The sequence below is a fragment of the Triticum urartu genome, chromosome 4 (genome assembly GCF_003073215.2).
Source record: "Triticum urartu cultivar G1812 chromosome 4, Tu2.1, whole genome shotgun sequence".
NCBI classification, from domain to species: Eukaryota; Viridiplantae; Streptophyta; class Magnoliopsida; order Poales; family Poaceae; genus Triticum; species Triticum urartu.
This window is the reverse complement of record NC_053025.1, coordinates 291,177,430-291,196,514: the sequence shown is the minus strand read 5'-3', so window position 1 is coordinate 291,196,514 and position 19,085 is coordinate 291,177,430. Positions and strand designations below refer to the sequence as shown.

Sequence of the window (19,085 nt, the reverse complement as noted above, 5' to 3'; positions counted from 1 at the left end):
CGTTTGTTTGGTAACCTTGGAAAGTGCACCTTCTGCACCGACCGAGTATCTTTTCTTGGCTATGTTGTTACTCCACGGGGAATTGAAGTTCATAAAGCCAAGATTGAAGCTATTGAGAGTTGGCCGCAGCCCAAAACGGTCACACAAGTGAGGAGTTCTCTTGGCCTCGCTGGATTCTATAGGCGTTTTGTGAGAGATTTCAGCACCATTGATGCACCTCTCAATGAGCTTACAAAGAAGGATGTGCCTTTTGTTTGGAGTACCGCACAGGAAGAAGCCTTCACGGTATTGAAAGATAAGTTGACACATGCTCCTTTACTCCAACTTCCTGATTTTAATAAGACTTTTGAACTTGAATGTGATGCTAGTGGAATTGGATTAGGAAGGTGTGTTATTACAAGATGTCAAACCTATTGCATACTTCTCTGAAAAATTGAGTGGGCCTAGTCTGAATTATTCTACTTATGATAAAGAATTATATGCTCTTGTTCGAACTTTAGAGACATGGCAACATTATTTATGGCCCAAAGAATTTGTTATACATTCTGATCATGAATCTTTGAAACATATTAAAAGTCAAGCTAAACTGAATCGTAGACATGCTAAATGGGTCGAATTCATTAAGACTTTCCCTTATGTTATTAAGCACAAGAAGGGTAAAGAAAATGTTATTGCTGATGCATTGTCTCGTCGCTATACTATGCTTTCACAACTTGACTTCAAAATATTTGATTTGGAGACCATCAAAGATCAATATGTGCTTGATGCTGATTTTAAAGATGTAATGCAGATTTGTAAAGAAGGAAGAACGTGGAACAAGTTCGTTGTTAATGATGGATTTGTGTTCCGTGCTAACAAGCTATGCATTCCAGCTAGCTCCGTTCGTCTTTTGTTGTTGCAGGAGGCGCATGGAGGAGGATTAATGGGACACTTTGGCGTGAAGAAGACGGAGGAAATACTTGCTACACATTTCTTTTGGTCAAAGATGAGACGGGATGTTGAACGTTTTGTTGCTCGCTGCACTACATGTCAAAAAGCTAAGTCACGACTCAATCCTCATGGTTTATATATATCTTTGCCTGTACCTAGTGTTCCTTGGAAGGATATATCTATGGACTTTGTTTTAGGTTTACCTCGAACAAAGAAGGGGGGGATAGCATATTTGTTGTCGTGGATAGGTTCTCGAAAATGGCACACTTTATACCATGTCATAAAAGCGATGATGTTGTTAATGTTGTTGATTTGTTCTTTCGTGAAATTATTCGCTTGCATGGTGTGCCAAAAACTATTGTTTCAGATCATGATACTAAATTTCTTTGCCACTTTTGCAGATGTTTATGGGCTAAGTTGGGGAGTAAACTGTTTTTTAGTTCTACTTGTCACCCCGAACTGATGGACAAACTGAAGTAGTCAATAGAACATTGTCTACTATGCTTAGGGTTGTTTTGAAGAATAATAAGAAAATGTGGGAAGAATGCTTGCCTCATATTGAATTTGCTTATAACCGTTCGTTGCATTCTACTACTAAGATGTGCCCTTTTGAAATTGTGTATGGTTTCCTACCTCGTGCACCTATTGATTTGTTGCCTCTTCCATCTTTGGAGAAGGTTAATTTTGATGCTAAAGAACGTGCTGAATTGATTTTAAAAACGCATGAGTTAACTAAGGAAAACATTGAGCGTATGAATGCTAAATATAAACTTGCTGGAGATAAGGGTAGAAAACATGTTGTGTTTGCACCTGGAGATCTTGTTTGGTTATATTTGCGCAAGGATAGATTTCCTAATTTACGCAAATCAAAGCTAATGCCACGTGCTGATGGTCCTTTTAAGGTGTTAGAGAAAATAAATGATAATGCATATAAATTTGAGCTGCCTGCAGATTTTGGGGTTAGTCCCACTTTTAACATTGCAGATTTGAAGCCTTATTTGGGTGAGGAAGATGAGCTTTCGTTGAAGACGACTTCATTTCAAGAAGGGGAGGATGATGAGGACATCAATACCATTGTTACACCCACAGCCCCTGCTGCTATACATACTGGACCAATTACTAGAGCTCGCGCACGCCAATTGAATTATCAGGTACTTTCATTTCTTGGTAACGATTCTAATGCTCATGAGAATATGATGCTGCCTAAATTGGATACATTTGTTTTTCTTACAAATGAAGGGCCTAGCTTGGACAAGAAAGATGAACCTTGGAGCAAGTTCAAGCATGGAGATGATGGCATGCGCAAGGGATCAAGAACGGAGTTACAAGTGATGATTTCAGGACTTTGAAGCCACCATAAGGAGTGCATGAAGCCTTGGACGAAATATACAAGATGTCACTTCATAAATTTCGTCCAGAGACTATTCTAGGTGCTGCGTCACCTTATTATTAGGCCAGGCCCATGTATTTTCAAAATACTTAAGTATAGGTTGTTTTTAGAGTTCTTATGTGTGGGGAAACAAGAATTAGGGTTGGTTTCGAACCCCTCCCCCAAGGGCCACGAAATCCCCCCCCCCCTCCCTCTCTATTTTATATATACAGTCCTTAGGGCATCGTTTAGACTTTGGGTTTTGTTTAGACTAAAAGTTCACCATAACTGCAACTTCGCATACTTCGTATGTGTCCAATGATAAGGCCAAGACGTCACAGAACTGCACCTTTATTAATAAAGTTTTCCTCTTTTATTCGCAATATCCAGATTGCAATCTTAGTTTCTTGCTTGTTCTTCGTTTGCTTGCAGGAAATAGACCCTCGTGGTCATGTTAATCGGGCTCCGGCGTGATCAATAACCCTTGAAGTTGGTTTAGCAATTGCTAAGGCGCGACGTCTTCACACGTTCGTAGTCGGATCATCAAAGTCAACTCCCACAAAAAACGATATTTATCTCATCGATGTTCGGGACACCTTCGCCTCTATCAATGTTCAACAATTATGTGAGTAGTCGTTTAATATTGGAGTGTTATTTGGCTCAGCCAGCGTGTGGTGAGAGCCTAGGAACTCTTCTTGTAACTGATTCCTTCTTCTATAAAGCTTAGGTCACTCTTGGTGTACCCTCAAATAAAAAGAACTTATTTCTACCGATAACTATATTAAAATACTTCACACAGGAGGTCATTTCTTAGCAAGGTTTTGCTGGCCGATCAGCCTCTACAATTTTGTGTTAGTTATACAATTAATCTATATTGTCTACCTGGTTAGGTCAAATGGGTTTGCACAGCAAGAACAAAAGGTGCTTTCAGGCTCACCTCAAAATTGAAAAAAAAAATAGGCTAATATCAGTGATTGCATTCATCCTACCAAAGTCTACCAAAGAACATAACAAGGGTGCTATAATCAAAATTAAAATGAAGTAAATCAAGGTTACCTTGTGATGCCTGTTATTATATATAATAAAATTACTTGACTTCATTTTTATCTTATAATAGTCAAGGTTATCAATCTTTATTGAAATCACCAGAAAAAAGAGAAAATACATTCCCCTCCAATAAAGAGGAAACAAATAAAACAATTTATTCGCAGTAAGCATATCAAATATCAAGAGTTCACCACATGAAATATCGCCCAGATAGATTCCCGTAATGGTGAGGCAAATATGCCCAGATAGATTCCCGTAATGGTGAGGCAAATATGCCCAGATATATTCCCGTAATGGTGATGCATATGGCGCTTAGATCTTGTTGAGGGCCTGAACAATGTCATTCTTCAAGTCCTCAAAATCCTCGACTCCGATGCTGAACCTGATCAGGTTGTCCTTGATTCCATAAATGTCTCTCTGCTCCTTCGAATCCCTGTTTATGGATCACAGCTCAAGAGTTAAAACTAAAACAATATTATGTGCACAATTATTGAATGTGACAACAGATAAATATATGTTAATACCAGTAGGACATGATGGCAGGCTGATCAATTATGCTCTCACAACCCCCAAATGAAGGGGCATGGTAGGGTATCTTGACAGAATCAATGAATTTTCTAGTAGAGTCGAAGTCCCCATCAACCTAAACACAAGATAATTTATACGTTAAATTGTTAATAGAGTCAACACACTTAGTGTTCTAGTATATTCCCTCTGTAACTTTTTATAAGACACTTTTAGAGTCCAATTACAGTGTCAAAAAACGTCTTATGTTTAGTTACAGCAGGAGTAGTATTTTACTATATTTTACCAAGACAATCAAATTACCTCAAAGCTGACAACACCACCAAAGCCAGTCATTTGGCTCTTGGCAATGTGATGTTCTGGGTGACTTGGCAAGCCAGGATAGTATACACGTGCAATCTAGGATATGAAATACAAACTTCAGTTAAAGCAACAAAAAACATAGATGGCCCGTAGTTGTCTCAAGTCTAGGACTAAAAGAAACAGAGTAGCACACCTTTGGATGTTCCTCTAAAAACTGGGCCATCCGCAGAGCAGTACTATTCTGGCACTGAACACGGAGATGTAGTGTTTTCATGCCCCGGAGGATCAGATAGGAAGCATTCTGACATCACAATGCAATGAAATGTTAAGAGCTTAGAAACAAGGTGTGAGACAGAAGAATACAGAGTATATATCATTTACTACTCATACTAGTCAAACTGCGTTTCAACAAGGATAGCATGGCACCTAAAGCTAGAGGTTCAATGCCTGGCAGGTCAAACTTCTGAATCTTGGTTACTAGTCTATAACTACGAATGAACCCATGCATTTCTAAAGAAATATCATTGCCTTTAGTTATACATACAAATTATTACAAAGATAATTTAAACGGAGAATTCGAGGAGTACATTCTCATTCATTGATTTATTGAGTTGAACATTTCAGAGACTAAATCTTATTCCTTTAGAAGTAAATTAGGAGGCAATACTATATGTGCCATGTCTCTATGCACCGAAAAGCAATGCAGCACCCTCATATTGCAGGAGCACAAACCCTTAAACAGCAATGATTTCTTTTTGTCCCATCTAGGACTGAAAGATAGTGTAAATGTACAACAACAACAACAACAACAACAACAACAAAGCATTTAGTCCCAAACAAGTTGGGGTAGGCTAGAGATGAAACCCATAAGATCTTGCAACCAACTCATAGCTCTGGTACATGGATAGCAAGCTTCCACGCACCCCTGTCCATAGCTAGCTCTTTGGTGATACTCCAATCCTTCAGGTCTCTCTTAACAGACTCCTCCCATGTCAAATTCGGTCTACCCCGCCCTCTCTTGACATTCTCCGCACGCTTTAGCCGTCCACTATGCACTGGAGCTTCTGGAGGCCTGCGCTGAATATGCCCAAACCATCTCAGACGATGTTGGACAAGCTTCTCTTCAATTGGTGCTACCCCAACTCTATCTCGTATATCATCATTCCGAACTCAATCCTTCCTCGTGTGGCCACACATCCATCTCAACATACGCATCTCCGCCACACCTAACTGTTGAACATGTCACCGTTTAGTCGGCCAACACTAAACGCCATACAACATTGCGGGTCGAACCGCCGTCCTGTAGAACTTGCCTTTTAGCTTTTGTGGCACTCTCTTGTCACAGAGAATGCCAGAAGCTTGGCGCCACTTCACCCATCCGGCTTTGATTCGATGGTTCACATCTTCATCAATACCCCCATCCTCCTGTAGCATTGACCCCAAATACCGAAAGGTGTCCTTCCGAGGTACCACCTGGCCATCAAGGCTAACCTCCTCCTCCTCACACCTAGTAGCACCGAAACCGCACATCATGTACTCGGTTTTAGTTCTACTAAGCCTAAACCCTTTCGATTCCAAGGTTTGTCTCCATAACTCTAACTTCCTATTTACCCCCGTCCGACTATCGTCAACTAGCACCACATCATCCACAAAGAGCATACACCATGAGATATCTCCTTGTATATCCCTTGTGACCTCATCCATCACCAATGCAAAAAGATAAGGGCTCAAAGCTGACCCCTGATGCAGTCCTATCTTAATCGGGAAGTCATCGGTGTCGACATCACTTGTTCAAACACTTGTCACAACATTGTCGTACATGTCCTTGATGAGGGTAATTACTATGCTGGGACCTTGTGTTTCTCCAAGGCCCACCACATGACATTCCGTGGTATCTTATCATAGGCCTTCTCCAAGTCAACGAACACCATATGCAAGTCCTTTTGCTCCCTATATCTCTCCATAAGTTGTCGTACCAAGAAAATGGCTTCCATGGTCGACCTTCGAGGCATGAAACCAAACTGATTTTTGGTCACACTTGTCATTCTTCTTAAGCGGTGCTCAATGACTCTCTCCCATAGCTTCATTATATGGCTCATCAGCTTAATTCCACGGTAATTAGTACAACTCTGAACATCCCCCTTGTTCTTGAAGATTGGTACTAATATACTCCGTCTCCATTCTTCTGGCATCTTGTTTGCCCGAAAAATGAGGTTGAAAAGCTTGGTTAGCCATACTATCGCTATGTCCCCGAGACCTTTCCACACCTCAATGGGGATACAATCAGGGCCCATCACCTTGCTTCCTTTCATCCTTTTTAAAGCCTCCTTGACCTCAGACTCCTGGATTCGCCGCACAAAACGCATGCTGGTCTCATCAAAGGAAAGATAGTGTAAATGTAATATTATATATTTTTCCACTGCAACAAATTGTAGGAGAGTTCAACTAAGGTTTTCCCCAAATCATCTAAGCCACAGTGTTCGTTTTTTTGAAATAAGTCAACCACTTGGATTATATAAAATATTGTAGAAATGAACCAGCTGTTTCATGACACTTTTGGCTGGGTTGAAGTGAACCCAGGATCAAAGAACCCTAAGGCATCATTTGGCAGCAGGGGAGGCCACGAGGATCCCAGCCCATTCACTGGAAACTTCCACCCCAGGGCAAATTATTCCTGGTTTTCCCACGTATGATTTGCTCGACACATGATATGGGAAAATCCCTCCACCTCCCGTCAATTCCCGCGGATAAAAAAGAACGCCTCCCAAGTCATGGAAAGAATTCCCTGCCTCTCAACACTACCTCTCACAATTGTCACGTGCACTTCTATTTTTTATCTCGCTGCTGGTAACGCTTCCATCCCGCATCCATGGCCAAATCCTTTGTTCACCTCCTCCCACTCACCCTCATGTACCAATCCATCACCACATGTTGCCACTCCAGTCGTCTCGGCAGAACTGCAAAATCTTGGCGTTCAATTTGGTACAGGCGGGCGGTGAGAAAGAGGAGAATCAAATGGGGCTTGCTAGCAGAGTCAGCAGCCTTGGCCTCGATGACTACGAGGGAGCAGCCATGGATGGCTTGAACATGACAGCCCGAAGAGCTTGTAGAATCCAAAGCAGCCCTCCAACGCTCCTGTTGCTGGGCCATAATTGAAACGATCTCTCCATTTTTTTTTAAATCTTTGGAGATGTCGTGAATGAGAGATTATCCATGGTTTTCAACCAAATGGTAGCAGGGAATTGTCCGACCTGTGGTTTTCCATGGGTTCAGGTAGGGCCGGTACGATTCATCTCTGGTTTTCCTCCCTGGGTGTTATATCCCCCAACAACCAAACAAAGCCTGATGAATCGTCCAGGACTTTCCTTCCAGATTAATTTAATCTATGGATCCTTGCAGGATCCCAGCATGAGGCTAATCAATATATGGGGAGGACCAAATATAACTCTTGGTATATAGTGAAACTTGCTAGAAAGAAGCAAATAGGTTCGAGAGATGGATAGAAAGAATGCCAATCCAACATACCGGGTTTAGAACACCACCAACTACATGGTGATAAATGCGGACCTTGGAGACTAGCTCGTCCCTGCCACTGATACAGCCTCCAATAACCTAAAAAGCAAAAGAAACTGAGCTAATGTATATCTTATCTGTAAATAGAGTACTAAAAAAATATTCATCAACTTACATCATTGTGCCCAGCAATATACTTCGTTGCAGAATGAACAACTATGTCAGCACCTAAAGTCAGTGCTTTCTGATTGATAGGGGAGGCAAAGGTGCTATCAATGCATAGCAATGCTCCCTTGTTATGGCACATATTGGAGACAAGCTCAATATCAATGCATCTGAGAAATGGATTAGTAGGAGTCTCAGTGAAGAATAAAGATACCTGAAAATAAAGGAACCAACAAATTAGTCTACTTGTGGATGAATAAGTTAATGCGAAGAAAGGGGGTGAAAGAATTGTAAAGATTAAACTCACATTATTATTATCAAGTGCATCTTGAAGAGCATCCATGTCAGCAGGTCTAATAACAGTCATCTGTGCATCAGGTGTACAAAGATAAGAAACCCGCAAATTATACAGAAACGCAACAAAGATTCACTCCGATTAGTTGTTAACATGCAGATCACATTTATATCAAGTAAAGACATCTGAAATACTGGATCTTGAATGAAGCTGCATTTCTACTCCAAGTTTATTAGGCTTCTAAAATGTGGTCCCATACCACATCACTCAACAGCAACTATATCACCTGTAAGCTAGTACTGTATATTGCTGCTATGAACCTCTCATAATGGTTCTCACAAAACTAACTGAAGTGCATAGACATCTAATCATATTACTGAAAGAAAATGGGCATAATGGTAGCACATATTACCGTAATTCCCCTCTTGGGGAGCTCAGTCTCCATGTAAATTCTTGTCTTGCGGTACAAATCTGTGGTTGTAACAATGTGCCCACCTGCTGGGACAAGTGTGCTGAGCATAGCGACGCTTGCATACATCCCTGACGCCACAAAGACAGTGGACTCGGCTTTCTCCAGTGCACTGAAGCATCAAAATTAGCAACTATGGAAAACCGATACAATGGAACAAACAAGGCATAAAAAATCCACAAGAAAGAGAAGAATCTAGATTTCACCTCATCTTCTTCTCCAAAGCCTCAGTGGTCGGGTTCCCATACCTCCCGTATTCGAAGCTAGCATGCCTCCCCTCCTAACAAAAAGGAGATTTTGACAATATAACCGCAGATTTATCAAATCTGACAACTAGAGCACAGAATAGCAATACGGTAGGGGGCTTCAAACCTTGAAATCGATCAGCTCCTGCGAGCTACTGAACCAGTAGGCGGAGGTGTTCACTACTGGCGTGGTGATCGCGTCTGTGGCGATCCTTCTCCCAAGCCTCTCGCCTTACGCAGAGAAAAACAGCAAACATGTCAAAACCAAAAGGATAGCTGCGCGAAATACTCCTAGATCTGATGGGCAACAAGGGAGCGAGTAGGTTACCTGCGTGGACGGCGAGGCTAGCATCCGAACCGAGCAGGGCACGCTCGGCCAATGCGGCGGCGGACGGCTGCGCGAGCTTGGCGTTAGGAATGGCGCCAACCTCGGCAGCCGCCGCCGCAGAGGTGGCGGCGGATGCGGCCGCGGCATGGGAGGAGGTGCCGCGGACGCTGCTTCCGCCGCCGGAGTGGGAGGTGACGGCTCGGCGATCGGACCAAGCGGCGGCGACGATCTGCGCGACGCCTATGTTGCTACAGTTGCGGCGGGCCTTGGTGCTGAGCTGGCGGACGAAGTTGGGCGGGAAACGGAGGATGGTGGCGGAGGTAAGGGCACCGCTGTTGTCGCCGGCGAAGGACGCCGGGGATGAGAAGGAGACGGTGGCCATGGGGAGCTAGGGTTTGGGTGGCGGCGCGGGGCGCTCGACGGAATTGAGGGGTCGGGGTTGGTGGATTGGGTGGGCGCTGGTGTGGCCTTTCGAAATAACGAGTGGCCTATTTGTAGTGGAGTCGTGCCGACGGCATTCATGGTTTGGCAAAGAGCACCTATAGTGCGCCACTGATGTGGGGTCAGTTCGTTGCCGCCATTGCGAATCAAACTTCGATGGTGTGTTTTGAGTTTCCAATCCAATCAAATTTTTTTACCCTGATAGGAGTCACACGTGTAGCACAAAACAATTTCGCTCTGACTTTTTTTATGACAAATTAGAACAATGCTCGTGCGTTATAACGGGGTATAAATATTCCCGTACGTTGACTTGTGATTTACTTATCAATAATAATGTGATTGTGTAAATAATTTAGTTATATGAGAATGTCAACTCTAGTTGTAAAGCATGACAGCTTTTTGTTTGAATGGTAAGTTTCAATTTTTTGGAAATTTGTTCTTTTTCGTATGGCAATTTTTTATATCTATACTATACCGACATAAAAAGACTCAAAAGAGCATATTCAACTGATCACGGCCATTGAACTAAGTCAATCCAACGATTTAGATTGTTTTGAACATTAAACATGTTTAATGTGCAATTAATATCATACCAAATATTGCACTAATCACATGATTAACATACAAAAAATAGCATATCTAATATCCGCGTGCAATTGATATATTGCCCAGTGGCGGAGTCAGAACTACAGTCTTGTGTAGTCATTTTCAAATTGTGTAGTCAGGTATATAAATTTGAACCAAAAAATTTAACATTTTTGCATGCATATGCTAGTTTCATCAAAAAGCTGGGTAGTCAATTGACTACCCAGCTGATGAGTGGCTTCCCCACTGATATTGCTTAAATATTAACGTGTGTTGTACGTGCGCATTTACTAGTAGCTGTAAAAATGCCAGGGCGGTGTTACTTCCTGTCACACGTGTGGTACTTATCATTTGGTTTTTTTGCGGGTATCCAATCCGACCATTCAGCAACAACGGGATCCTTCCTTGCGGCCTCCGGTGGGTAAAAACATTCCTCTTCCTCCTCCATAGCGAAGAGGTCGGTCTGCTCTTCCGCTGCCTCTTCATCCAGGATCCGCTCCTCCTCCTTCGAAAGTGGCGCTCGGTGCAGCTACGCGGGAAGTGGCATGGCGACAGTAAAGGGAGTGGAAAATGTGAGCGGTGGGATCAGAGCTATTCGGACATGGAGACAAGGCGGGAGGTGGAGGCTATTGTCAGCACTCTATACTAAATTCAATGCCATATTATTTATGTGACGCCTAGATCATCAAGTTACAGTAATTCCCTACTAATGATGCCATGTCATCATGTTACTGTTGTTAAACCCCTTATGATTTAAAACCGATTCAAAATTCAAAGTTAAAAACGAAGTCAAATAATAAAAGTTTTCAAGTGTCAAAACTAAAATGTCCTAACTGTGGCAAATAATTCATAAGAAATATTTGTGAAGAAGCCACAAATTATTTAAATGCATATTAACAAACAAAACCGTGGCTAAACAATTAACCAAAATGCTTTTAGAATAATAAATAATTACAAAACTAATTTAGTTTGAGTAATAAATTATTGTGGATATGGCTTAATTTGTAACATCAATTTAGGTGCCACTTTGGTAATCTATTAAAACTAAAATAAAAGGAAACTAAAACAAAAAAATAAGTAAAACAAAAAAACAAAAAAAATAAAAGAAGAACCCCCTCGACCTCCGCCCAATAGGCCACCAGGCCACCCCCTTGCTTAACCCCCTGTAAGCCGAAACCCTAGCAACCCACTCACCACAGCCCCCCCCCCCCCCCCCCCCCCCCCCCTCCCCGATCCAAATCTAGATGTGACCAACCCCACCCCGACGTCTCTCGGTGTGACGCCGACGGTCGACGCCACCTTCACCGGAACTGCCTCCTCATCCTCCTCCTCACGGGCTCCAACGAGCCTCGCCGCCCCGATCCCTTGCGCGAACGTGAGCCCCGACCTCCTCTTCCCCACTCGCCCGCCAACGCCGTGTTCGGCCACTGCCGTCCTCGCCCCGTCCCTGCTCGCCGCTGCCCTGCGCGGCTCTGCCCGCCGCTGCCCGTGACATCGCGCCTCGCCCTGCGGCCGTTCGCGTCTGGCCGAGCCGCGCGCGAGCACCTCACCGGTGTCAGCAGCGCCCACTCGCCTTCCAGCCTACCCGCAGCACCGCCGCGCTCCCCACGCCCCTGCACCTCGCCTGCTACTGCTCGTGCTCGCTATCACCGTCCACGTCTGCTGTCGTCGCTGCTCGCCCCCTTGCTACTGCTGCTGCCCTCCAAGTCAAGGCTGCTTGCTCCGTTCGCCGCACCGTGCGCGCCCATCCAACCGCAGCGCCCTCCCTCCCCCCCCCCCTGTGTTGCCTCTGCCGCGCCGCTGTTCCTCCGCCTTGCCAGGACCTCGCGTAGCCCCGCGCGCCCCTGCTGTAGTTGCTCGCCGGCCATCGTCGCCCCGCGCCGCCTCTCGCCGCGACGACCACCCCTCCTGTGCGCCGCTCCAGCTGCCGGCGCTCGCTGCGCCCGTTAGCCCCGGCCCCCCGGCCAATGACATGTGGGCCCGCCCCAGGAACGTCATTAAAAAGGTATAATTAACTAATTAAAGAATTAATTAACTTAATCAACTCTCTTAGTTAACTAATTAGATTTAATTAAACCCAATTAACCTACTAATAAAACTAACTACTGTTAATTAGTTAACAACCTATGACATGCGGGACCCACCCGTCATTTGACTGATCAACGGTCAACTTTGATCGCTGATGTCATGATGACGCAACAATTCTTTTTCAAATTAATTAAATAATAATAATCCTAGAAAATGATTAAATCCTTTCAGATTAATATGAAATAAACTGTATCTCGGATGAAAATACTTCGTACATGAAAGTTGCTCAGAACGACGAGACGAATCCGAATACGCAATCCGTTCGTTTGCCACATGTCCCTAACATAGCGAACATGCAACAATCCCCCTCTGGTTCGTTTGTCTGAAAACGTCAAACATCGGGAAATAGTTTCTCGTATGTTTTCCCCCTTCGCCAGTATCACCTACTACCGCGTTAGGGCACACCTAGCACCGCTCATTGCCATGTCATGCATCGTCATGCATCTTTTTGCATTATATTTATTGTTTCTTCCCCCTATTCTCTCATTAGACACCGAGATCGACGCCGCTTCTACCCAGTACGACTACCATGTTGACGACCCCTCCTTCTCAACAGAGCTTCCAGGCAAGCAAACTCCCCTTGGTCATCCCGATATCGCCTACTCTTTCCCTCTACTGCTTGCATTAGAGTAGTGTAGTTGTTATTGTTTTCGGATGAACCTATTCTACTGCATAGCCTTTCCTTGTTACTACTTTTGATACTTTACCTGCAATCCTAAATGCTTAGTATAGGTTGCTAGAATGTCATCAGTGGCCTTACATACTTGTCCGTCTGCCATGCTATACTATCGGGTCGTGATCACTTCGGGAGGTGATCACGGGTATATGCTATATACTTTTACATGCTTATGTTACTGTTCGTATATGGGGGCTGAAGGGACAGGTGGTTCCACACAGGTAGTGGTGGGCCTGGGTTCCCGACGGCCCAGAGTGTTACACTGTGGCGGAGCGACGGGGCAGGCTGTAACCACCTAGGAGACAGGTGGGCATGGTCCCTGATCGGCGTCCGCAGTTACTTCAAATAACACACTTAACGAGATTGGTTATTTGATCTGAGTTGGCCACTGACCTATACGCACTAACCACCCTGCGAGAACAGTTATGGGCACTCGATGTCGTAGTATTAGCCAAAGCCTCCTAGACGTTAGCGACTGAGCGGTGCGCGCCAGGTTGAACCGCGTAACGCAACTTCCTTTGTAATGGAGGTTGCTAGGTCTGCTCACCGGCCACATTCGCAATGTGCGGGAGTGTAAAGGGCGATGGGCCCAAGACCCCTGCGTGCTTAGAATCTAGACCGGTGTGCTAACCTCTCTGTTAGGCCTAGGTAGGGCTGCGACGTGTTGATCTTCCGAGGTCGGGCATGACCCAGGAAAGTGTGTCCGGCTAGAGGGATCGAGCGTGTTGGGCAATGTGGTGCACCCCTACAGGGAAGATTGATCTATTCGAATAGTCGTGTCCACGGTAACAGGACGACCCGAAGCTATATTTCGACCTCATGACAACTAGAACCGGATACTTAATAAAAACTCACCCTTTCAAGTGCGAGATACAACTCGATGATCGCTTTCCCACAGGGCAATGAGGGGAGGATCGCCGGGTAGGATTATGCTATACGTTGTTACTTGGTGAACTTACTAGCTACTCTCTTCTATATGCTTCAAGATGGAGGCTGACAGAAGCATAGTATTCAATAGGACTAGCTTCTCCCCCTCTTATTCTAGCATTCTGCAGTTCAGTCCATAGATACTACCCATTTCATTGATACCAATGCATATGTAGTGTAGATCCTTGCTTGCAAGTACTTTGGATGAGTACTCACGGTTGCTTTGCTTACCCCTTTTCCCCTTCGATACCCAGTTGCTACAATCAGACGTTGGAGACCAGGGGCCAGACGCCACCGTCGAGGATGACCCCTACTACACCGAGGGTGCCTACTACTACGTTTAGGCCACCGACGACCAGGAGTAGTTAGGAGGATCCCAGGCAGGAGGCCTGTGCCTCTTCAATCTGTATCCCAATTTGTGCTAGCCATCTTACGGCAACTTGTTTAACTTATGTCTGTACTCAGATATTGTTGCTTTCGCTGACTCGTTTATGTTCGAGCACTTGTATTCGAGCCCTCGAGGCCCCTGGCTTGTAATATGATGCTCGTATGACTTTATTTATGTTTAGAGTTGTGTTGTGATATCTTCCCGTGAGTCCCTTATCTTGATCGTACACGTTTGCGTGTATGATTAGTGTACAATTGAATCGGGAGCGTCACAAGTTGGTATCAGAGCCGACTACCTGTAGGAATCCCCCTTCCAAACTCCTTGGGCAAAGTTGAGTCTAGTCATTGCAAAACATTTACTAACATGGTTGTGTGGCTTATGGGTCCACGTCGCCATTGGGTGGTATTAGGATCTCTTTTTTTCCTCGACCTATACTCTGGGACTCTGATCTCTCTTCTATTCGGGTTAAATGATTTTGCTAACTCTAACCTTAGGTTCTCGTAACTACTTCCCTCGGAGAGCCCCTTCATTCCGTATGATCGCCTGCTTCACCAGAAGACTTCGAAGATACTTCTTGAGGTTCTCCCGAGAACATGTGCTCATCGCTTTGAAAATTACCCTTCCACTATCTGTCAGCATTCTGGGAACGGGGGTACCCATACTTGCCTGCCTGCGGCGAACAATGTGGCTCCATCGATGGCCTGGTACGGCCCACCTTCAGCATCAACAACTCAAGACCCTCGCGAGGGGCCAAGCCTCGCGAGGCGGACGACACCAAGACCTCCAAAAGGCGGGCGCTAGACATCAGTTTTCTCTTTGGTGCTAAGGAGGCAAGCACAAGCGCGGAGTCCCGAGGAATCAGCCAAAGGTTTCCATTCCCATGCAACAAGACCAAGATCGCCAGGACAGCAGGATAGAGGTCATCGCCGAGCCCACCACGGCGTCACGACTAGAGGCTTTGCAGGCGAAGACTACTTTTGTCAGGATAATATGTACTAGTTGTCTCCCTTCGAATTTGGTTGTTGTGGGATCCCTTCGCCTTCATTTGGGAAGAGGACCAAGGCCACTATAAATAGGACATAGCCACAACCGTAGAGGGGGACCGGATCCAGATCTTTCGGATCATCCTCTCCCCCACCAGCTCGAGAACGCACCTCTTGAGGTTGTTCTTCCACTATACTAGTTCATCCTCAACCCACCTCGAGGCCAATCCACCACAAAGCAGGAGTAGGGTTTTACACCGCAAGGTGGCCCGAACCTGGGTAAACTGATGTGTCCTCTTTCCTTTTAGTTCGTCGAGCTAGGCCGTGCGATCAACGGGTTGGCAGACTGGAAGGTCGAGTTCTTCGCATGCACCCCAGAGTTTGAATCTATCCAGGGTTTGTGGAGCCCGAAATCTGACATTTGGCACGCCCGGTAGGGGTGCGTCGGAGCCTCTCTTCTTCCAGTCGATTCGCCACCGCCCCGCCGTCCTCATGGCTGACGCTCCGAGGGCTCACGTTGAACACTGGGCTGCTCGGCCTACCCGAGCAGTGCCGTCCCCCAGGAGGATCTCCACTCCGCGCTCCTCACGGCCCGCACGCCGCCCAGGGTCACTGGTCGCGGGCGGCGCGGGCTGTTGGGGAACGTAGCATGCAATTTCAAAAAAAAAAATCCTACGCACACGCAAGATCTATCTAGGACATGCATAGCAACGAGAGGGGTAGTGTGTCTATGTACCCTCATAGACCGAAAGTGGAAGCGTTTGACAACGCGGTTGATGTAGTCGAACTTCTTCTCTTTCCGACCGATCAAGCACCGAACGTACATCACCTCCGAGTTCTGCACATGTTCAGCTCGATGACGTCCCTCGAACTCTTGATCCGGTAAAGTGTCGAGGAAGTAGATGAGTTCCATCAGCACGACGGCGTGGTGACGGTGATGGTGAAGTGATTCATGCAGGGCTTTGCCTAAGCACTACGAAGATATGACCGGAGGCGTAAACTGTGGAAGGGGGCGCCGCACACGGCTAACAATTGTTGGTGTGTGTTCTAGCAGTGCCCCCCCCATATATATATATATAGGTTGGAGGGGAGGAGACGCAACCAAGGGGGCGCCCCAAGTAGGAGGAATCCTACTTGGGCTCCTCCCAATTCGGCCTCCCCCTTCCATATTCATCCATAGGGGGAAGGAAGGAAGAGGGAGGAGAGAAGGAAGGGGGAGGCCGAATCCCTCCCCTTCCTTTCTCTCTTCTCCTTTTTCCTTCCCCTCCTATTTCGTCCTACATGGAGCGCACCAGCCCCCTAGGGGCCGGTTTGTCCCCTTCTTGGCCCATTTGGCCCATGTAGTTGCCGGAGGAATGCCCGGAACCCCTTCCGGTGACCCGATATGTACCCGGTACCCCCAGAACACTTCCGGTGTCCGAATGTCATCGTCCTATATATGAATATTTACCTTCCAACCATTTAGAGACTCCTCATCATGTCCGTGATCTCATCCAGAACTCCGAACAACATTCGGTCACCAAATCACATAACTCATATAATACAAAATCGTCATCGAACGTTAAGCGTGCGGACCCCACGGGTTCGAGAACTATGTAGACATGACCATGACACCTCTCCGGTCAATAACCAACAGCGGAACCTGGATGCTCATATTGGTTCCCACATATTCTACGAAGATCTTTATCGGTCGTACTGTAATGACAACATATGTAATTCCCTTTGTCATCGGTATGTTACTTGCCCGAGATTTGATCGTCGGTATCTTCATACCTAGTTCAATCTCGTTACTGGCAAGTCTCTTTACTCGTTCCGTAATACATCATACCGCAACTAATTCATTAGTCACATTGCTTGCAAGGCTTATTATGATGTGCATTACCGAGAGGGCCCAGAGACACCTCTCTGATACTCAGAGTGACAAATCCTAATCTCGATCTATGCCAACCCAACAAACACCTTTCGGAGATACCTGAAGAGCATCTTTATAATCACCCAGTAATGTTGTGACGTTTGATGGCACACAAGGTATTCCTGCGATATCTGGGAGTTGCATAATCTCATGGTCAAAGGAATATGTATATGACATGAAGCAAGCAATAGCAATAAAACTTAACGATCAATAAGCTAAGCTAACGGATGGGTCTTGTCGATCACATCATTCTTCTAATGATGTGATCCCGTTCATCAAATGACAACACATGTCTATGGTTAGGAAACTTAACCATCTTTGATTAATGAGCTAGTCTAGTAGAGGCTTACTAGGGACACAATGTTTTGTCTATGTATCCACACATGTATCAAATTTCCGGTTAATACAATTCTAGCATGAATAATAAACATTTATCATGATATAAGGAAATATAAAACAACAACTTTATTGTTGCCTCTAGGGCATTTTTCCTTCGGTCTCCCATTTGCACTAGAGTCAATAATCTAATTCACATCAACATGTGATTAACATCAATAGTTGATGTCTACTACACAACCTTCTTCTTGTAGACGTTGTTGGGCCTCCAAGTGCAGAGGTTTGTAGGACAGTAGCAAATTTCCCTCAAGTGGATGACCTAAGGTTTATCAATCCGTAGGAGGCGTAGGATGAAGATGGTCTCTCTCAAGCGACCCTGCAACCAAATAACAAAGAGTCTCTTGTGTGCCCAACACACCCAATACAATGGTAAATTGTATAGGTGCACTAGTTCGGCGAAGAGATGGTGATACAAGTGGTATATGGATAGTAGATATGGGTATTTGTAATCTGAAAATATAAAAACAGCAAGGTATCAAGTGATAAAAGTGAGCATAAACGGTATTGCAATGATAGGAAATAAGGCCTAGGGTTCATACTTTCGCTAGTGCAAGTTCCCTCAACAATATAGCATAATTGGATCACATAACTATCCCTCGACATGCAACAAAGAGTCACTCCAAAGTCACTAATAGCGGAGAACGAACGAAGAGATTATGGTAGGGTACAAAACCACCTCAAAGTTATTATTTCCAATCAGTCTGTTGGGCTATTCCTATAAGTGTCACAAACAGCCCTAGAGTTCATACTAGAATAACACCTTAAGACACAAATCAATCAAAACCCTAATGTCACCTAGATACTCCAATGTCACCTCAAGTATCCGTGGGCATGATTATACGATATGCATCACACAATCTCATATTCATCTATTCAACCAACACATAGAACCTCAAAGAGTGCCCCAAAGTTTCTACCGGAGAATCACGACGAAAACGTGTGCCAACCCCTATGCATAGGTTCATGGGCAGAACCCGCAAGTTGATCACCAAAACATACATCAAGTGAATCACGTGATATCCCATTGTCACCACAAATATGCATGGCAAGACATACATCAAGTGTTCTCAAATCTTTAAAGACTCAATCCGATAAGATAACTTCAAAGGGGAAACTCAATTCATTACAAGAGAGTAGAGGGGGGAAGAAACATCATAGGATCCAAATATAATAGCAAAGCTCGCGATACATCAAGATCATATCATCTCAAGAACACGAGAGAGAGATAGAGAGAGAGATCAAACACATAGCTACTGGTACATACCCTCAGCCCCGAGGGAGAACTACTCCCTCCTCGTTATGGAGAGCACCGGGATGATGAAGATGGCCACCGGAGAGGGATTGCCCCCTCCGGCAGGGTGCCGGAACGGGTCTAGATTGGCTTTCGGTGGCTACAGAGGCTTCTGGCGGCGGAACTCCCGATCAATTGTTCTCCCGAATGTTTTTAGGGTATATGGAGATATATAGGCGGAAGAAGTACGTCAGGGGAGCCATGAGGGT

The 19,085-nt window shown here is 45.1% G+C and overlaps 1 protein-coding gene across 1 annotated transcript; it reads right to left on the bottom strand.

Moving 5' to 3' along the window:
* Nucleotides 1-3,351: 3,351 nt before the first annotated feature.
* Nucleotides 3,352-9,672, bottom strand: LOC125551509 (cystathionine gamma-synthase 1, chloroplastic). The gene is made up of 11 exons (XM_048714773.1): nucleotides 9,190-9,672; nucleotides 8,989-9,092; nucleotides 8,823-8,896; nucleotides 8,560-8,728; nucleotides 8,160-8,219; nucleotides 7,863-8,066; nucleotides 7,700-7,786; nucleotides 4,368-4,475; nucleotides 4,175-4,270; nucleotides 3,871-3,989; nucleotides 3,352-3,779 (listed from the first exon to the last, which is right to left on the bottom strand). Exons 1-11 carry the CDS (start codon nucleotides 9,569-9,571, stop codon nucleotides 3,659-3,661), a joined length of 1,524 nt encoding a protein of 507 aa, XP_048570730.1. The 5' UTR covers nucleotides 9,572-9,672; the 3' UTR covers nucleotides 3,352-3,658.
* Between the last annotated feature and the right edge of the window lie 9,413 nt (nucleotides 9,673-19,085).

Bases quoted from the DNA above. Each gene is read 5' to 3' on its own strand.
- LOC125551509 (XM_048714773.1), bottom strand. From the start codon at position 9,571: ATGGCCACCGTCTCCTTCTCATCCCCGGCGTCCTTCGCCGGCGACAAC. The intron at 4,271-4,367 runs GTGTGCTACTCT...TTCATATCCTAG, and splicing joins TTTTAGAGGAACATCCAAAG to ATTGCACGTGTATACTATCC. The intron at 3,780-3,870 runs GTATTAACATAT...ATCCATAAACAG, and splicing joins CCTGCCATCATGTCCTACTG to GGATTCGAAGGAGCAGAGAG.